Raw genomic sequence first — 15,201 nt, forward strand, 5'->3', positions numbered from 1 at the left:
GTACTATAAATGTATTTTCTCTTCCTTATGACTTTCTTAACATTTTTTTTTCAGTACCTTACTTTAATCATGAGAATATGTATATAATACATATAACAAACTATGTGTTAATCAACTGTTATTGGTTAAGGCTTCCAATCAATCATCAGTAGAATATTCGTAGTTAAGTTTTTAGGGAGTCAAAAGTTTTACGTGGATTTTCGACTGTGCAGGGGTTTGGAGCCTCTAACTCCTGCATTGTTCAAGGATGAACTGTACTTTATTACATTAGCCCTAGAAAATTAATGCATTGGCCAAGGTAGCACCTGAAATCACAGCTCCAAAATGCTTGTCAAATTTCAATTTATGAACTCATCACTAAGAGAATTCCCCTTTTAACACATTTCTGATGACAGTGGGTCATTTTAATTAAAAAATTCTTATGTGGTGGGGCGCCTTGGGTGGCTCAGCCGGTTAAGTGTCCAATTTCAGCTCAGGTCATGATCTCACAGTTCTTGGGTTCTAGCCCCACACTGGGCTCTGTGCTGACAGCTCAGAGCTTGGAGCCTGCTTTGGATTCTGTGTCTCCCTCTCTCTCTGCCCCTGACCCACTTGTGCTCTGTCTCTCTTTGCCTTTCCAAAATAAATAAATGTTAAAAAAAAAAAAAAAATCTTTTTTTTTTTTAATTCTTATGTGGTAAAGGTTTCACTTCCTTTTCCTTTTTATTATTGGATCGACAAAACTTGTTTCAAATATTCTAGATAAAATCTTAAAGATAAAAGTGAATCATTGTATCTTTTCCCAACTTATATGCAGACTTACCTAAGTTTTTCCAAGGCACTTTCACGTTCAATGCGAAGTTTAGCTAAAGATGTGTTCTCAGCTTTAAATTTTTCTATTTCTGTTTCCAATTCAGTTACTTTCTCTCTCAAAACTTGAGATCGAGCACTGTCACCTATAAAATAGGCCATATATATTGAACTTCACAAAAGGTCTTCAGCAGCAGAAACCAGCTAGCTATTAATACTAAGAGCCAAATATATGGTAAACATCTGTACTATTAAAATGCACAAGAAACAACGCCTCTGGAAAAAAAAAAAAAACTATATGAACCTGACTTTCCAGATAAAACCAATCTATATTTAAAAAAGACATTATTCAACTGAAGAGTAACAATCTACCAATGAATTAACATTACATATAAAAAGAAATCATTCAAATGTTTAAAAACCTAATACATATGTTTTTTGTCTTTTTGATAACAGCCAATATTGTAATAACTGTATGGTGACAGATAGAAACTAGACATATCATGGGATCATTTCATAATGTATAAAAATACTGAATCACTATGATGTATACCTGAAACTAATACTGATGTTGTACATCAATTGTACTTCAATTTAAATATGTATATATGAACATGAGTAAGTAATTCACAAGACATCTAAAGCAAATAATTAACATCAAAATCAAAGTTTACTCCCACTAATCATGGAAATACAAATTAAGATGTTTTTCACATACCAATTTGCTATTTCAAAGAGTAAAAAAGCCAACACTTCTGTTCTTCCACTACCCTTTTGAAAAATTGATTTCTGCACAAAAATATGCATTGCAACATTATTTCTAATAGTGAAAAATAATTTAAGTATCCAACATTAAGGAAATTACTGAATAAAATGATGCTGTATTCACATAGTGTTCTGCAACCATTTTAAACAATTTTTTAATGTTTATTCATTTTTGAGAGAGAGAGAGAGAGAGAGAGAGAGAGCACAAGCAGGGGCAGAGAGAGAGGGAGACACAGAATGTCTCCAGGCTCCAGGCTTTGAGCTGTAAGCACAGAGTCGACTCAGGGCTTGAACCCACAAACCATGAGATCATGACCTGAGCTGAAGTCAGATGCTTAACCAACTGAGCCACCCAGGCACCCTATGTTCTGCAACCATTTTTAAAATACACAAAAGTGTTTTAAAGAAATGGCCAGTGCATATTATACACCTGGTCAAAGAAGATAAGGTAATTTGTTTTTTGTTTTTTGTTTTTTTTTAAGTTTATTTATTTTGAGAGAAAGAGACTGGAGCACGGGGGCAGAGAAAGAGAGAGAGAGAATCCCAAGCAGACTCCACACTGTCAGCACAAAGCGCAACGTGGGGCTCAAACTCACAAACTGTGAGATATGACCTGAACCAAAACCAAGAGTCAGACGCTTAACTGACTGTGCCACCCAAGCACCCCAAGAAAGAAAAGCTAAGTTTTTTTACTTTTTTTTTTTTAAGTTTATTTGAGAGAAAGAGCAGGGCAGCGGGGGCAGAAAGAGAGAGAGGGAGAGAATCCCACAAATCCTGAGAAAAGACCTGAGCTGAAACCAAGAGTCAGATGCTTAACTGACTGAGCTACCCAGGTGCCCCAAAAAAGATAAAGTCAGTTTATTTTTTTATCATTTTTTTAAGTTTATTTATTTGAGAGACAAAGACAGCACGAGTGGGGAGGAGCAGAATGAGAGGCAGAGTGAGAATCCCAAACAGGCTCCATGCCGCCTGCACAGGGCCCAACACGAGGTTCAAACTCACAAAACCGCGAGATCACGACCTGAGCCAAAACGAAGAGTCCGACGCTTAACCGACTGAGCCACGAGGGCACCCCAACATAAGTTTTAACAAATGTCTGTACCATATTAAAAATACATGGGAAAAATGACTGGAAGGAAAAATTCCAAAATGGTATCACAGCTACCTTTGGATAGTTCAGTTATAAACATTTTTCATTCTATACTTAAGCTTCCAAACTTTCTGCAAAAAGTACTACTTTTAAAATCAAAGTATTTTTTTAAATAGTTTAAGTTAGGGGCATCTGGGTGGCTCGGTCAGTTAAGTGTCCAACTCTTTCTCTTTTTTTTTTCAGGTTTGTTAATTTTGAGAGAGAAAAAAAAAGAGCACACATGTGGGCAGGGGAAGGGCAAAGAGAAGGTGAGACAGAGAATCCCAAGCAAGCTCTGCCCTGTTAGGCCAGAGCCCAATGTGGCGCTCAATTCCACAAACCATGAGAGCGTGGCCTCAGCGGAGATCAAGAGTCCAACACTTAAATCAACTGAGCCACCTGGGTGCCCCAAACGTCCAACTCTTGATCTTGGCTCGGGTCTTGATCTCACGGTCATGGGTTCAAGCCCTCTGTTGGGCTTCACACTGGGCAAGAAGCCTACTTACATAGCTTAAGTTATAATTTACATTTTTTTCAATGTTTACTTATTTTTGAGAAATAGAAAGATGGAGTGCAAGAAGGAGAGGTGCAGAGAGAGAGGGAGACACAGAATGCGAAGCAGGCTCCAGGCTCCCAGCTGTCAGCACAGAGGCAATGCGGGGCTTGAACTCACAGATGGTGAGATCATGATCTGAGCCAAAGTCGGATACTCAATCGACTGAGCCACTCAGGCACCCCTACAATTTAAAGCACCTGTGCTTTGGTAGGCATTCACAGTTTACTACATGATATGATGGAAAGGAGTTTTCCATGTAAGTTTTAGAAGTCCATCGCATCAACTATACAGCCATTAAATGGAACGTGACAGATGTATAAGCGGGAAAAAACAATCTCCAAAATTTATTATAAGGTGAAGAATGGCCTATAAAAAACGTGTTTTCAAAGTGTGTGGATTGCTCAGTCAGTTAAGTGTCCAACTTTGGCTCATGTCATGATCTCACAGCTCCAGGGTTCCAGCCCCACATCAGGCTCTGTGCTGACAGCTCAAAGCCTGGAGCCTGCTTTGGATTCTGTCTCCAGTCTCTCTGTCCCTCCCCTGCTCACACCCTCTCTCTCTCAAAAACTGAATAAATATTAAAAAAAAAATTTTAAGTGTTTTCATTTGTGTAGAAAGAAGATTACATACCCACTCCACATATGCTTTCATATGCACAGAATCTTTTTAGAATATACAAATGAAATGGGAATATAAGTTCCTCTAGGAAAAGGAATAGGAACCCAAATATAGGGAAGAAAGGAAACTTCAATTTTACTGTATTTCTTCTTGGTCCTATCTAGCAAGTTAGCGCATGAGTAGTAAAAAAAATAAAAAATAAAAAAATAAGTAAATACATAGTCATTTTAAAAAGTGCACACACAAAGGTTCACCTCATAGTGACACAAACCACAGATTGGATACTCTAGTTACAAAAGAAACTTATGTTACCTCAATTCATAATGAAGCAATTAATGTTACAGCCTTGAGAATAAGACATAGGCTTAAATTAGAAAATCTGAAATCAGAATGCATCCATATCTTTTGTACTAGCGGCCATTACATTATTTAGACCCACAAAACAAATCAAATTTTAACAATCACCTACTTAGACTTCTACTGAGCAACTAGAACGATTAGGATTTTAAGTGTTCTGATAAGATACCCCTACTGATAAGATAAATGTTAAATTTATAACATTCTGATACCTATTTTATAATGCTGACTTACCAGGTGGTTGGTCTTGACTTGGGTTTAACTTGGGTTCACTTCCCAAGTGTGAATCTGATTTGGGTTTCAGTTTCAAAGCAGGAAAGAATTTCATCATGAGATCTGACGTAGGAGGAGGGCTTGTGCTCCTACTGGATTTCCTCAAGTCTTCTCCCTTCTTGACTGGTGCGACCTTCCTTTTTATTGCTTTGTCTGGTACACATATTTCACTCTTATTAGGATAGGCTGTCTGAGGAGTCCCATTAGTGACCTCTGTCCCAAGAACAGCATCATGTTTAAATGAATTCTCTTCAAGGTCAGTCCAAGTTCTTTCATCGTCAAAGTCAATTTTACTCATACTTACAGATGAGGGTCTTCTTGAGGACTCAGAAACTTTGTTTTTCAAGCTTTCTATTATGATAGACTCATCACTACTGTAATCTTTATCAGACAAATCTAAATCAACATCTCTCCTTTGATCTTCTTGCATCCCAGTGTCCCTAAAAGGCCCCTTACCATCACAGACCTGTGGACTGTCTTCTCTGCTGCTGAAACCCCTCTCTTTATCGTCAGTTGATGGTTTTATGGTAACATCAAGTTGTTCCTCAGAGTCGGTGCTACTGTCACTGTCCATGGCACCTTCGTCATCACCTACATTCCACCGAGTCTGATTTTCAGAAGTGCTAGTTTGGAATGCTTTCCTACTGACTTTACAAGACTGTTCCCTATGTGCTTCAGGTGAGGACACTGAATCAGTCTGTTTGGGTGCGACCTCACACTCACACACATTATCAGGTTCAGTACAGTCTGGAGCCTCATTGTGGTTACACTGAAGAATGGGATCCAGTGTCACCATCTTCCCCTGCTGTACGGCTTTGACAGGGGTGGAAGACAGCCGGTGCCCTTTGCAGATCTGCTGGTCCCTCTCTAAGATTTTCAGTACAAATGAAGAATTACTGGAAAATGATATTTCATCAGCAGCTTGCTCCAAAAACAAAAATTCATCTAACTCCAAATTTTCCTTTTCCTTTTCTCGTTCCCACTTTTCTAACTTTTTCTGAAGAGAAATGTCAAGAGAAGATTCTGACTTTTTCAAGGTCTCATTTATTGGGCTCTTAGAAGCCATGCAGCTGACCAGCCCTGCTGAAAGAGGAAGTCTGTCTCTACCTGGTGTCTTATTCCAGACTTTGCAACCAACATCACAAGGTTTTGCACACTCGGGCATTTCTCTACTATTAGATTCAACTTTTTTTTCTAATTTGATCTGGTCTCTAAATTGCCCATCACATTTCTTCCCTGCCAGTATTTTCAATCCTGATGGAGAAAGACTTTTCCTGTTGTTACCCTTAAGCACTTTTGGCTTCTGACTAAGTGTGACAAAACCACTGCTGGCCCTAGCTTTACTGTTCTTTTTAACAGGAGGGTTCTCTGTACACAGTTCTTTGTTTATTAGAGCAGTTTTCCGCTGGAATTGCTGTCTATCCATTTTAAACACAGGTTGGTCCTCTGAAATGCTCTGATTAGGCACTAGTTTACTTTCTCTCCCTTTCTGAGACTTAGATTTAGCATTAGTAAATCTAGCTAAACCTTCTCCTCGTTTCAAGAATGGTTGTTTTGGCTTTGCTTTGATTGGCAATGATCCTTCTGCTTCCTAAAATAAAGAATATTTTAATTAATTCTGGTATATCCAAGTTATCTCAATGTTCTTTTTAAAGCAAATTATAAATAAATCTCTAAAGCCTCATCTAACTTAATCAAGATAGTGGCGATGCCTACCCTTAGTTGTTTTCGTTTCAATTCTTGTTCTTCCAGTCGAATTTGTTCTTCTAAGTAGTCTTCAAATGTCTGTTTCCTCTCTCTGATAGCAACTTTAATAGGCCTAATCATAAAAATAAAGTTATTTAGCATGCAAGTCAAGATGTGGTGAATATCTGCCTCAGTGTGCCTGACAGAGATACCTCTGATTACACTGAGAACTAACCATTTTCAAAGTCACAGACCCCGTATGAGAATCCAAAGAAAGCTATAATCCTACCCCATCTCCCAAAATACAGAAAAATACAACACTCTACACGATTGGGAAAAAAAAAAAAAAAAAAACCTTCTGAAGTTCATTTTTTGCCTATAGATTATATAACTTTAAAATATACTTTGAGGGGGCGCCTGGGTGGCGCAGTCGGTTAAGCGTCCGACTTCAGCCAGGTCACGATCTCGTGGTCCGTGAGTTCGAGCCCCGCGTCAGGCTCTGGGCTGATGGCTCGGAGCCTGGAGTCTGTTTCCGATTCTGTGTCTCCCTCTCTCTCTGCCCCTCCCCCGTTCATGCTCTGTCTCTCTCTGTCCCAAAAATAAATAAACGTTGAAAAAAAAAAATTTTTTTTTAAAAATATACTTTGAGGAGCGCCTGGGTGGCTCAGTCATTGAGCATCCAACTTCAGTTCAGGTCATGATCCCATGGTTCGTGAGTTTGAGCCCTGCGTCAGGTTCTATGTTGACAGCTCAGAGCCTGGAGCCTGCTTTGGATTCTGTATCTTTCTCTGCCCTCCCCCACTCACAGTCTGTCTCTCAAAAATGCATTAAAAATTTCATTAAAAAAAATAAATAACTAAGAATAAAATATATTTTGAAAATACTTCATCAAATAAGCACTTTAAGAAAGATCCTTGACAGGGGCGCCTGGGTGCCTCAGTTGGTTAAGTGCCAACTTCAGCTCAGGTAATGATCTCACAGCTTGTGAGTTCAAGCCCTGCATCAGGCTCTGTGCTGACAGCTCAGAGCCTGAAGCCTGCTTCGGATTCCGTCTCCCTCTCTCTGCCCTTCCCCTGTTCACACTCTGTCTCTTAAAAATAAATAAACGTTGGGGCGCCTGGGTGGCGCAGTCGGTTAAGCATCCGACTTCAGCCAGGTCATGATCTCGCGGTCTGGGAGTTCGAGCCCCGCGTCAGGCTCTGGGCTGATGGCTCAGAGCCTGGAGCCTGTTTCCGATTCTGTGTCTCCCTCTCTCTCTGCCCCTCCCCCGTCCATGCTCTGTCTCTTTCTGTCCCAAAAATAAATAAACGTTGAAAAAAAAATTTAAAAAAATAAAAATAAAAATAAATAAATAAATAAATAAACGTTAAAAAAATTTAAAAACAAGATCCTTGACAATGTAATAGAGCAATAATCAGAAGTAATTTGCCCATCCATAACATCTATTAAAATATGTCAAATATTTAAGAAAATAAGAAATCTCAATATTGATAGTTTATATTTGTCATAAGATTTTTAAATTCTGTAACTAAGCTTACCCAATTATAATTTATAAGTGACACCAAATGTGAGACTCAATATTAATTTGTTTTTGTCTTTGCCAAAATAGGATTTACCTAACTATTTGAGAGAAGATTAATTTTATCCAGATTTCTTCTCTTTGGTGAAAAAAGTTTGCTCAATTCTTCCAAAACAATGCAAAGCTATCTGAACTGACAGGTCTCCCCGACCACTGTCTGTTGCTGACAATATGTGGTAAGTTGTAACTTCAACACTATACTTCAAAGCATATTCAAGCAAAAACAAGAAAACCATGGGTCTTTTTTAAAAAGAAAGTGCTCTACCATAATAGCTGGCTATTACATTAAACTGTCACACTTCTTATTCCTTTCAATATGGATGATACCTTTCTTCAATATTAGCCACTTCTGAAGAATCACCAATTTCTTTTATATTCACATCTTTCCCTTCCTGAATAGGTTCGGCCACTTTCTCCCAACATGGTGAAACACCTTCTCCTAGGATAAAAATTAGGAACAATTTAGTTCCAAAAAATAAAGAATAACATCTTAAAACCTGAGAATTTTACAAGTTACTATGCTAAAGTAATATTTATCAAAAGTAATATATGCCAAAGATTTTAGAACCCTCAAGGATTTCTTTATTATGACTTCTTTATATGACTTTTTAATATGATTTCTTTAATAGGAGATAAACTACAAAACCCTATTTAAAACATGACACTGTTCATGAGGTAAATGTTATGGGCTTTTCTAAATTAAAAAAGACTAGGATCACCTGAGTGGCTCAGTCGGTTAAGCATCAGCCTCTTGATTTCGGCTCAGGTAAAGAATTCATGGTTTGTGGGGATCAAGCCCCACTTCCAGCTCCACACTGACAGCATGGAGCCTGTTTGGGGTTCTCTCTCTCCCTTTCCTGCGCAGGCGCTCACTCTCTCTCTCAAAATAAATAAATAAATTTTTAAAAAATTGATTCATTAAAAAAGACTAAAAAGAGAGCTATAACAACTGAATGTAACAGATGAACTTGACTGTTCCTGGTTTTTTTAAAAAAACACATATTTGGGACAATAGGGGGAATTCTAAAATGAATTTAAATATTAAGGAATAGTATTAGAGAATACTATCTATACAGAAGAATATCATAATTTTTACTTGATGTGTGCTGAAATATTTGAAGTGATGTAACATAATGCCTGCATATTACTTGCAATGAAATGACTGAGCAAGTTACATTTAAATGTAGGCAGAAATACAGATGTATAGATATACATACACACATAGAAAAATATGTAGACAAAGTAAATACAGCAAAATATTAACTGCTGAATCAAGGTCTATTATTTATCATTGCAGTAGTCTTTCAACTTTTCTGGATGTTTGAAATTTTCCAAAATAAAAAGGTAAGAGAGTATACTGCTTAAAAAATTTTTAAAAGGCATGTGACCTTTCCATATTCTAAATCAGAAATAAAATATTATGCACAAAGGTGCCCAATCCTAACTAGTAAGGGTAGACACCTTTTGTCATATTTTCTGCACTTTTTTAGAACTTTCTCCAAAGAACATATTCATGAAAACACCATCAAAATTGAAAATAAAATTCAAATTAAAAATACTGGAAACAACTCAGCCCTACTGCAAAGAACATTAAATACTGATATATTATTTGATGACCAGCATGATGACAACCATTAAAATTATGGTTATGAAACTATGAAATTTACCATCATGTTTGAGTAGGAAAAGAACACATTATTTTCCATCTTGGCTGGGAAAAGAACACAATTATACAATATTTTACAGTTACAAAATGTAAAAAAAAAAAAAGTGGAAGGGGGAATGGGGCACAGAAACAGCATTTTAAAAAAGGAAAAAAAAGACCAGAAGAAACTACACCAGAAATGCCACAAGACCTCCATGAGTTTAGACCATCAGATGCTGCCAGTTCTCTGGCAAAAACATGTTGAGCGCAAGGAATACAGAAGTACAGTGAGGGCAAACCGAGTGTCTGGGAGTGGACGGAATTTCTCTTCTGAATAATAACTGCCACCACCAACCTATTTCTCACATTTCACATCTTCGATCATGTGCCCCTCCACTACCACACATACTACATAACCTCAAACTATTTCTAAGCTCTCAGAGAAAAATAGTACACACAGAACCCACCATCCCCCTTTTTGAAGACCCCATGCTACCTTGAGAGGTTTGAAATCAGCATGAGTATTGCGATTGTTCTCAGAAAGTCACAAAATTCTGTGTCCAGTTCTGTGTCCAATCCAGGCTCAATGGTTACACAACATGTAGGGGCTCATAATTAAAGCCACAGGCACGGGGGACAGGGGAAAAAATGCAGGAAGGACTTTTCTTGTCTTAGCACAGCTTGGTAACACTGCTAGCTAAGTACAAAAGAGAGAAATAGAAGTAACTCACCTATAGGATAGTCATGGTTTTCTTCCTTCAAATCATTGTTTTTCACAAGTGCTTCTTGATATTGTGCCTCACAAAACAAAGTGAGAGGAGCACCAGTTTTTGCAGTTAAGACAAAATCTGGATGAGTAGTTCTACAGAAGTTGTTTTGTTCATCAGATAAAATGTTGGAAGTGTGTGTTTTTTCTTGGGTTTGATTCTGGTAGACATGTGACGGTAGGAAGGGCGAGGTTTTCTCTACAGTGGTTGAATTTCCTGGAGATCTATACTTCTGGCTCTGACCATCAGGCAGTAGGGTTAAACCTTGCAATTAAAAAAAAATAGTTGAAAAAGAAAAAAAAATTATCAAAACTAATGACTTCCTAGAACATTTTCGCTTCTACCTGTTAGTGATCCCTACCTACCAGGTTTTCTCCAAAGTGATAAAAGTATTTTTTCCTCCTTATATTAGGAAACTCTATTTAACAAAATGATGAAATTTAGAAGCCCAAAATGACCGCTGCATAATGTGAATCAAGGGTATGTTTATACGACAATTGATGTGCAGTGTAGACCTGGCACAGCTGCAACACAGCCTGCTTCTGGAAGGCACCATTCATCTTCCATCTGTGAGCACTGCTGGAATTCTCAACTCTGCAGCCCCACAACAAACACAGAGAGCACCAATGCCAATAGCTGTAAATGATCTGAAGAGTTCCCTAAAGACAAATAAGCTCCCTAAAGACACCCGGGGTGCCTGAGTGGCTCAGTTGGTTGAGCATCCACCTTTGGCCCAGGTCATGATCTCATGAATTCAAGCCCCACATCAGGCTCCGTGCTGACAGCTCAGAGCCTGGAGCCTGCTTCAAATTCTGTGTCTCCCTCTCTCTCTACCCCTCCCCTGCTTGGACTCTGTGTCTCTCCCTCAAAAAAAAAGTAAAAAACATTGAAAAAATGTAAAATGTTAAAAAAAAAAAAAAAAGCGAAGGGGCACCAGTTGGCTCAGTCAGTGGGGCATGTGACTTTTGGTCTCAGGGTTGTGAATTTGAGCCCCAAGTTGGGTGTAGAGATTACTTAAAAATAAAATCTTAAAAAAAAAAAAAACAAAACAAAACCAGAAGGGGCACCCAAGTAGCTCAGTCAGCTGAGCATCCAACTCTTGACTTCAGCTCAGGTCAGGATTTCAGGGTTTGTGCATTCCAGCCCCAAGTTGGGCTCTGTGCTGACCACATGGAGCCTGCTTGGGATTCTCTCTCACTCTCTCTATCCCTCCCCTGCTCACACACTCTCTTTCTCCCTCTCTCTCAAAATAAATATTTAAAAATATATAAATCGAAGAAGAGAAGACACAATGTGAAGGGTTTTATAAGAGCCATGCCACCCATCTCTCAAACCCTCTGCCTCATCCCAGATCACAAATAAAACTGGAAATGAGGTAGGTCTTCAAAGACTATCAGGCTCAAACTCCTTTCTTTTATAGAACAATACTCTCTCCATCCAAAGATTTTTTTAAGTTTATTTATTTTGAGAAAGAGAGCATGAGTTGGGGAGGGGCAGAGAGAAAGGAAGAGAGAGAGAATCCTAAGTAGGCTCTACGCTGTCAGTGGAGAGACCAATGCGGGGCTTGAACCCATAAACCATGAGATCATGACCTGAGCCAAAATCGAAAGCCAGACTCAAATGACTGAGCCACCCAGCATCCCCAAATGTTTCTGACTTACAGTCACCTCACTTCAGACTAAAGATGTCTTTGATAAAAGTGCAATACCCCAAAGAAGCAGTTCTCAAAGTGTGGTCTGTAAACCCCTGAAGGTCTCTAAGATTCTTTCGGTGCATCCACAAAGTCAAATCTATTTTCATAAGATATTAAGATAGTATTTGTCTTTTTCACTTCATGCACTAATGGTGCAAGAGCAAAAGAGAAACTCGTGGTACCTTCACTCAAAAGCAGGACAGCAAAACAGTGGCACCAAACTGTGCTAGCAGTCACTGTATTAGTCACCACAAAAAACAAACAAACAAACAAAAAACAGGGGCGCCTGGGTAGCTGAGTCAGTTGAGCGTCTGACTCTTGATTTTGGCTCAGGCCATAATCCCAGGGTCGTGGGATCAAGCCCCACATCAGGCTCCATGCTGGGTGTAGAGCCTGCTTAGGATTCTCTCTCTCCCTCTGCCCATCTCCCCTGCTGGTGCTCTCTCTCTCTCTCTCTCTCTCTCTCTCTCTCTCCCTAAAAACAAAGTTTTATTTAAGAATGTCCTAGATAGGGGCGCCTGGGTGGTTCAGTTGGTTGAGTATCCAACTCTTGGTTTGGCTCAGGTCAAGATCTCACGGTTGTGAGATTAAGCCCCATGTTGGGCTCCATGCTGAATGTGGAGCCTGCTTGGGATTCTGTCCCTCCTCAGCGCACTCTCTCTCTCTCAAAAAAATAAAATAAAAAGGTCCTAAAGTTGCAAGAATTATTAATTTTTAAACTGAATTTGAACTGTTGAGTTCAAGTGTCATTTCAACATTCTATAGGACAAAACAAAAAGCGTGCATAAATCACTTCTACTGCAAACCAAGACATAGCTTGGTTTGAGATGTAAGCTTGACTAGGCACTTCTCTCAAAGAACATCATTTTTACTTGAAAGAATAAATGACAAAACTATGATGATTTAAACTTTCGTACTTGGCAGACAGTTTCTCAAAAATTAAACAAGTGAGCCAGTCACTTCAAAAAAAATGACCACAGTATTTAATAGTAAAACTTGAAGTCTCTAGTAAAAATTAGAATTTATTAAACAAACCTACCACCATGAGCTTGACAGCTTCATAACACTTCAAGACTTAAAAAAAAAAAAAAAAAAAAAAAAGACAAAAAATTTTTTTTAATGTTTATTTTTGAGAGAGAGAAGGAGAGCACAAGTTGGGCAGGGGCAGAGGGAGAGAGAGGGAGACAGAGGATCCCAAGCACCTCAGCGCTGACAGCAGAGAGCCCCATGCAGGCACTGACTCAAGAACTGTGAGACTATGACCTGAGCCTAAGTCAGACACTCAACCAACTGAGAGACCCAGGCAGCACCCTGTTACTTCAAGACTTTTACGATGAGCTCTGTAGTGGTATTAATGGATATAATTTTTTGATATTATATGATAAAATACACTTAAGTATATTTTAAAGACCTACATAACTCAGTGAACCACTACTTTGCAAATAACCAATGCACAATTTTACTAAATCATGCATGATAAAAGAGCCATTCAAAATGCCAAGATATTCCAATATATTTCATGTAATAGAGTATAAAAAAGTTCATTAATATAGTTTCAGACTCCATACTTTGAATTATCACTAAGAAACGGCCAATTGTTAGGTTTGGGTGCAATATCAAAGAAATAACTACAATTATTTGAAAAGGCTATTACAGTACTCTTCTTTCCCTCTTCCAAGTAAACATCCATGTGAGGCCGAATTTTTTTTCACATGCTTCAATCAAAACAACATAACTTAAGAGAATGAATGCAGAAGCAGATAGGACAATCAGCTGAGCTTTTTTAAACCAGAAGTTAAAAGAGATGTTCAAAAATATAAAACTATGCCATTCTTCTAATTTTTTAGAAAAACCTCTTCATTAAGTTACTTATGATAACATGTAACTGCTTTTTATTTTAATGAATTAGTTTTTTAATTTCTCCAATTTAATTTCTGATAGTTAAATATCAACAGCCATAGCCCATAGAACAAATACTCTGGAGTCCTCATTAATTTAAGAGTGTTCAGTGGTCCTGAAACCAAACAGTGTTAAAAATCACTGTCCTAAAAGCAATGTGCCATAATTGAAAGGCGCTAGCTTTTATATCAACAATGTTGAAACTGCTTCCTTATTGCTCTACCGTAGTGCTATTTCTACCTTAAAAAGTATCACAGGCTGTTATTGAAATGATCTGGATTATCCTCTTATGTATTCCATAAAGGAACCCTGACCCATTCAACTATTTCAAGACACACACCATGTTCTCTACATTTACTAAGATAAACGTCCTAATTCCCTAAACCACTCTTCATTTGATACATTTCTCATCACTACCACTACTACTATTCCCTGAATCCCATCCAGCTCCTTTGCACATTCATCTGCCAATGTCTTTTATTCTTCGTATTCTCAATGCCCAGTGCAACCTCTGAACAGAACAGGCACTTTTGTGAATCAGCACTGTGTCTCTGGGAAGGTGCCATCAAGAAGCAAACACATGTTCCAGATCACTATTTCTCAAACTAAGGGATACAATCCATTAGTAATTTTATCATCAGAATCATGACTGGTACTTTTTTCAATGAATGAGATTAGGACAAAATAAATAGAAAATATCCTTACAACATGCCAGGCACACCAATAAAGACTGATTTATGAAATTTCTTTGAAATTGTGAGTCACGATTTTAAATGTTTTTGTTATAATGTGGTATGGTGAAACATCTCTCAAAACCACTGCTAGAGATCAAATTTACACAGGTTTACAGTCCCCTGATAAGTATATCGTGTTTTCTGTTAATTGATCTAGTATACAACAAAAGATGTGTCATCTGCCACCACAGAAAATATTTTTGGTATGGTTCCTCTGCTGACCAGAGTAGCCTCTACACATATTTTACCATTATGACCCTGAGGAGTTTTTTCTTTTTCTTTTTTTTTTTTTTTTTTTTTTTTGAGAGAGAGAGAAAGAATCCCAAGTAGGCTCTGCTTTATCAATACAGAGCCTAATGCAGGGCTCGATCCCACAAACCACGAGATCATGACCTGAGCGGAGACAAGAGCCAGACACTTAACTGACTGAGCCACCCAGAACACCCTACGGAGTTTTTCATTCTTCAGGCAGGGGTTGTAAGCCAGTAGCCCTAGGCCAAATTTGGCTCTACATCTTTTATTCTGCTAGGTCTTTTTAAAATTTTATAGGGACGCCTGGGTGGCTCAATCGATTAAGCATCTGACTTTGGCTCAGGTCACCATTTCATAGTTTCTGAGTTCGAGCCCAACACAGGGCTCTCTGATGTCAGCACAGAACCCACTTTGGATCCTCTGTCCCCCTCTCTCTCTCTCTCTCTGCCTTTCCCCCTC

At 38.4% G+C, this 15,201-nt stretch overlaps 1 protein-coding gene across 10 annotated transcripts in view; it reads right to left on the bottom strand.

The window, feature by feature from the left end:
* The window catches only part of CENPJ (centromere protein J), a 61,635-nt gene that overhangs the window by 34,278 nt on the left and 12,156 nt on the right, over positions 1–15,201 (bottom strand). For all 10 annotated transcript variants that reach the window (XM_047873517.1, XM_047873481.1, XM_047873487.1 and 7 more), the window contains 5 exons: positions 10,129–10,428; positions 8,080–8,191; positions 6,204–6,306; positions 4,449–6,078; positions 803–935 (listed from right to left, as the gene is read on the bottom strand). In XM_047873517.1, coding sequence (XP_047729473.1) covers positions 803–935; positions 4,449–6,078; positions 6,204–6,306; positions 8,080–8,191; positions 10,129–10,428 — 2,278 coding nt within the window. The remainder of the gene's footprint in view (positions 1–802; positions 936–4,448; positions 6,079–6,203; positions 6,307–8,079; positions 8,192–10,128; positions 10,429–15,201) is intronic.

The sequence above is a fragment of the Prionailurus viverrinus genome, chromosome A1 (assembly GCF_022837055.1).
Source record: "Prionailurus viverrinus isolate Anna chromosome A1, UM_Priviv_1.0, whole genome shotgun sequence".
NCBI classification, from domain to species: domain Eukaryota; kingdom Metazoa; phylum Chordata; class Mammalia; order Carnivora; family Felidae; genus Prionailurus; species Prionailurus viverrinus.